Below are 3,693 nucleotides of genomic sequence, written 5' to 3'. Positions count from 1 at the left end.
TTACCAGAGCGACTGCATTGTGAAGGGTTCCAAACACTCCTGGCACAGGGTAAGCACTGTCTGGGCTTTGGATAGAAATCTCTTCTGCACCATGAGCTCATTTACAAGGCTTTCCAGGTCTGGAATTGTACAACCCAAACAGCTCATATCAATGTCACAAAGCTCTTTGGTTTGGCAAAATGTCTGGGAGCCACCAAATGGAGAGAATGCCGTATTCAACAAAGCCTGATAACCAAGGACTCAGTGGATTAATTGGCAGTCCTATCCCAGATCCAAGGTTCCTTGAGCCAGGGGCAAGCTAGGATATGCTTCCAGGTACCTTCTCCCTTAGGACTTTAGGTTCCTTGGCCACTTCCTATTATTTCAGTGAAAGCAGATCCACTCCATTCACACTTGTGGTCACAGTCTAGCACGACTGCTTCCACTCCTTCCTTCTTTTCTCCCTCCCTGTGCAGCTTCGTTTGCTCCCAGTAGTGGCTGGAAAAACACCAAATTCCAACCCTTGGTTTCTCCCTTCTACTTCCTGGAAACATCCAAGGGCTCGGCACTTACTCAGCAGATTCAAACTTCCACTTTCCATCACTCATCGAGGATGATGCTGCTCCTTGGCACCAACCACCCTGCCTGACTCCACCCTCTGGCTTACAATAAAAGGCCGAGGCAGAGCCGCTAGAAATGCAGAGACACAGACAGAGGCCAGCCCAGAACCAGCCAACTCTCACTGAAGCCAGATCTCTCTTCCTCCACCACCATGCAGGTCTCTGTCACGCTTCTGGGCCTGTTGTTCACAGTTGCTGCCTGTAGCATCCACGTGCTGGCTCAGCCAGGTGAGACCCCAGCTTCCTTCTCCTTCCAGCATTTCACCCCATTTTTTAATTGTTGTGGGCCATCATAGTATAGCCTTACCTAGTAAAATACTTTTTTTTTTTTTTTACCAAGGTAAGGAGCATAGAGCCAACCCAATTACAGGGTTGCTTCTGGAAAGCAACTAGGATTTTAATCATTTTAATCGTTAGATCAAAGTTTAGAATCGCACCTTCATACAGTTCCTGCTCCACCTATTTCCTCAGTATTTGAGAACCCGGTTGATCAAAGAGGGGCTTGGGTTGGTTCATTTTTCCAGATAGAGGAGAAACAGGAAGAGACCCAGGATCTGATCTATGTTTCACCCAGCCCAGCTTCCAGAGATAGCAGCTTAGCAGAGGTAGTTGGGATCAGAGATACTCATGATTAGATATAGATTTTTTTTTGTAACCTATAGTAATGTACTCGGTAATCTTCTCAGACCATAGTAATTTGACTTCTAACTACCCTCAAATGACAGTCCCCAGAGTCACCTAGCTTTAATGGCATCCCTCTACCCAAGATTGCGAACTTACTTTGTGTCAGAGATCACCTTCCAGCTCTGATGTATTGGCATTTGCATCCCAATCTGCTGAAACTGCCTTCTCCTCATGGTCCTTTTCTTCTCTAAGGTCAGAAGCACCTTTCCAGTTCTAATGTGCTCCCTGCTTCTCTTTTATTGTCCAGATGCAGTTAATGCCCCACTCACCTGCTGCTACTCATTCACTGGCAAGATGATCCCAATGAGTCGGCTGGAGAACTACAAGAGAATCACCAGCAGCAGGTGTCCCAAAGAAGCTGTAGTGTGAGTTATACACCCCAGCCCTCCCTGGTCCAATGTTTTTCCTCGAGAACAAGGGATGGTTCTCATAGACTTAGAATCAGTCACATGCTCAGCTCCAATATCAAGTGGTTCCCAATGGGGAAACTGAGGCCAAGAAGGGAAAGTTAATTCTCAGCAGCACTGTCTCTATGGCTGCTGTTCGGGGCCTTCCATTTGCATGAGCTTATCGTAGTAAACTTGCAGAAGAGGAAGGTCACTTTGAGTCCCCCTTTCTACCTGCCCTCCCACCTCAAGCCCTACACAGTCCCTCCATGTATAGCAGGTTAAACTTCATCTAACCGTGTCTTCTCTCTTTCCACAGATTTGTCACCAAGCTCAAGAGAGAGATCTGTGCTGACCCCAATAAGGAATGGGTCCAGAAGTACATTAGAAAACTGGACCAGAACCAAGTGAGATCAGAAACTACAGCCTTCTATAAAATTGCATCAACCCTAAGGACTTCAGCACCTTTGAATGTGAACTTGATCCATAAACCTGAAGCTAATGCATCCACTCTCTTTTCCACAACCACCTCAAGCACTTCTGTAGAAGTGACCAGTGTGACAGAGAACTAGTGTGATTTGGAATGTGATGCCTTAAGTAATGTTAAACTTATTTAACTTATTGATATTACACTATTCCCTTCCATGAATACTAGAATTCCTTAAATGCAAGATGTAGATCCATTTTGTTTTATTTCTCTGTGAATCCTGGTTCAACACTTTCAATGTATGAGAGATGACTTTTGTAAGGATGAATGGGTAAACTTTGTGTTTGAGATTCCAAGGTATTGTTTAAAATATTATTATGGATATTCCTAATTATTAAAAGAAATATATTATTTTTGTACACAAGTTTGACTTTGGGTGTTTTCTTGAGGGGAAATGGCAAAGCTAAGAGTACATAAGAACACACAGGAGGACATCACAAGATGGGATACATATTGTGGGGGGATGGGGGAATGAATGCTGCACTCTTTTGTATTGAGTGGTCTCATGCGAGTGTCATAAACTCTTTGAGACAGGGGTCAGTCAGGGATGCTAGTACCATAGTTCCAATCCCCAGCATTGCTTCTCAGACACATGCTTGATAAAAGCCCCAGTCCTTCCCAGTCATGTGCTCCAATTGCTCTTTAACTGGGATACAACACTTCCATCAACAGGTCTGCAATTAATTCTCTGAGTAGGCAGATCAGGCAGTGAAGAATAGAGGGGAGACCTAGTCATCTTCTATAAGAAGGTTATGTAAATGCTTCACAGAGAGGGGAAGACATAAACTTATCCTTGATACTGGTTGGAGTTTTTATAGAAAAAAAAAAAACCAGAAGCATTAAGAAAACAAAGGTAGGTGGAGGGAAATATCCAAAGGTAGAAATGAAGATGGCGTGTATGTCAAAGGGGGAAGAGAATCTATGTAGTATGTATGTCAAAGAATGGGGATTTTTCAAGAGGAAGGTGAATACAGGGTTTTTAATGTAAAGGTGAGAACATGGTGCTCCCGCTGACCTGTAGTTTAAAGAAGCTGAAACTCTTTGGTCCAATGAAGAGGGAGGGATGTGTTCCATTCAGAGGCTCAGAGATGAGCTTCAGTAAATACATCCTGATTACTTCATACAAACAGAAAGAAATAGAGACAAGTGATTGACTGTGGCTCATCAAGAGATGAGGGCTGAATATCGGGTGCAAGAAAACAATGTTCTGGACCATGGGACATGGCTTAGGGTACAGACCTTTCCTGACCTTGTTAATGAGGCAATCCCTCTGAAACCTGAATGCATTTCTTTCTATCATCACCCTGACTCCACACAGAAGAACCTAGGTTGTCCACTCAAATGGATAGATCTTTCTCTCTCTAAATGTCCGTCTGGGATCTGTGGCATAGGTCTCATCTTAGAGGCATTTGAAATAGCTTCTCCACCAAGGAGAATGAGCATCTTTCTCCAGGATATAAACTCCCATGGTGCTCACCCTCTCCATCTAGCGGGGAAAAAAGATTGTCAAACTAGACAGGGCAGCAGGAAGTGCTGG

At 44.1% G+C, this 3,693-nt stretch overlaps 1 protein-coding gene across 1 annotated transcript; it reads left to right on the top strand.

The window, feature by feature from the left end:
• The first annotated feature begins 683 nt into the window (after positions 1–683).
• On the top strand, positions 684–2,520 carry LOC116909018 (C-C motif chemokine 2). The gene is made up of 3 exons (XM_032912494.1): positions 684–827; positions 1,531–1,648; positions 1,989–2,520. Exons 1-3 carry the CDS (start codon positions 752–754, stop codon positions 2,239–2,241), a joined length of 447 nt encoding a protein of 148 aa, XP_032768385.1. The 5' UTR covers positions 684–751; the 3' UTR covers positions 2,242–2,520.
• Positions 2,521–3,693: the final 1,173 nt, after the last annotated feature.

This window comes from Rattus rattus, chromosome 9 (genome assembly GCF_011064425.1).
Source record: "Rattus rattus isolate New Zealand chromosome 9, Rrattus_CSIRO_v1, whole genome shotgun sequence".
Lineage (NCBI taxonomy): Eukaryota > Metazoa > Chordata > Mammalia > Rodentia > Muridae > Rattus > Rattus rattus.
The sequence above is the reverse complement of the archived record's forward strand: the minus strand, read 5'-3'. Positions and strand labels throughout refer to the sequence as shown.

Excerpts from the sequence above, each read along its gene's own strand:
- LOC116909018 (XM_032912494.1), top strand. The coding sequence starts at position 752 with ATGCAGGTCTCTGTCACGCTTCTGGGCCTGTTGTTCACAGTTGCTGCC. Across the intron at positions 828-1,530 it reads CCACGTGCTGGCTCAGCCAG|ATGCAGTTAATGCCCCACTC; the intron begins GTGAGACCCCAG and ends TTTATTGTCCAG. Across the intron at positions 1,649-1,988 it reads TGTCCCAAAGAAGCTGTAGT|ATTTGTCACCAAGCTCAAGA; the intron begins GTGAGTTATACA and ends CTCTTTCCACAG.